The sequence below is a fragment of the Saprolegnia diclina genome (genome assembly GCF_000281045.1).
Source record: "Saprolegnia diclina VS20 unplaced genomic scaffold supercont1.390, whole genome shotgun sequence".
In the NCBI taxonomy this organism is placed as follows: domain Eukaryota; phylum Oomycota; class Saprolegniomycetes; order Saprolegniales; family Saprolegniaceae; genus Saprolegnia; species Saprolegnia diclina.
In genome coordinates, this window is record NW_008246457.1 from 1 (window position 1) to 1,004 (window position 1,004).

At 62.5% G+C, this 1,004-nt stretch overlaps 1 protein-coding gene across 1 annotated transcript; it reads right to left on the minus strand.

Moving 5' to 3' along the window:
- On the minus strand, positions 1-1,004 carry SDRG_17448 (hypothetical protein). The gene is made up of 3 exons (XM_008623690.1): positions 910-1,004; positions 683-860; positions 1-628 (listed from the first exon to the last, which is right to left on the minus strand). The coding sequence occupies exons 1-3, from the start codon at positions 958-960 to the stop codon at positions 69-71; spliced, it is 789 nt and encodes a 262-aa protein (XP_008621912.1). The 5' UTR covers positions 961-1,004; the 3' UTR covers positions 1-68.

The window sequence follows — 1,004 nt, forward strand, 5'->3', positions numbered from 1 at the left end:
CCAACGTCAATCAGGAATTTCATTTCATTTATACAACGCAACAAGAGAATACACGAAAGCGACATTTTCTAGAGAGCGCGACGAAGGCGGTGCTGCGCCATGCGAACCGAAACGACACCATTCGCAGGACTCGGGTTCGCCACCGAGCTCTTGAGCCAGCACGTGTTGGCGTTGATCGAAAAGCCGACGCAACCGGTCGTGGTCGAGCACCCGTTGCAGCACTGCGCGACCTGCGCTGCCGTGTCGCCGTTGACGCCAAAGCTGCGGATGTCGTTGCCGTAGTAGTCGACGTCGGTGCTGACGCTGCTCCCGCACTGGCTGGACGAGCCCGCAGAGGCGCCGGGCGCAGAGGCCGAGACGACGCCAGCGCGGGGCGTCGGGCTGCCGAGCGTGTGCTTGAGCCAGCACACACCGCTGTTGATGGAGAAGCCGGCGCAGCCGTTGGTCGAGCTGCACGCCGCGCAACACTGGCTGAGCTGGTCTTGCGCACTGCCCCACACCCCAAGGTTCTTGATGTCGTTGCCGTAGTAGTCGAGGTCGCTCTTGGCGTTGGCGCACTGGCCGCCGCTGTTGGGCTGCGGCGCGGGCCCCGGGTTCTGGCCGTTGCCTTGCAGCGGAACGCAGTTTTCTACGCACAGTATCGCAGCGTGAGCCATGGAGCCATAAAGGTCGTGGGACGCACTGTAGACTTGCCACTCAGGCTGGTGTAGCGCAATCCAGTAAAAGCGCAGCATGCAGCCGTCGCCCGCGCAGCTCGAGTAGTCGACGGGGAGGTGCGCGGCCGGCTTGTCGCCAAAGTTGGTCGCGCAGTCGTCGTTCTGAAACACGCGCTTGTTGTCGAGCCACACCTCGCAGGGGCCCTACCAATGAGTGCAGCTTGAGTATACATAGAGTAGTGTCGTTGGGTACCGTGTGGCTCGGGATGAAGCCTTCGCCCGTGTCGGGGTTCTGCCACGTCATCTTGCCGTCCGATGGGATCGCCTTCTTGGCGACGTTGGTGAGCG

Bases quoted from the DNA above. Each gene is read 5' to 3' on its own strand.
- SDRG_17448 (XM_008623690.1), bottom strand. From the start codon at position 960: ATGACGTGGCAGAACCCCGACACGGGCGAAGGCTTCATCCCGAGCCAC. The intron at 861-909 runs GTACCCAACGAC...ACTCATTGGTAG, and splicing joins GCTTCATCCCGAGCCACACG to GGCCCCTGCGAGGTGTGGCT. The intron at 629-682 runs GTGCGTCCCACG...TACTGTGCGTAG, and splicing joins GCCTGAGTGGCAAGTCTACA to AAAACTGCGTTCCGCTGCAA.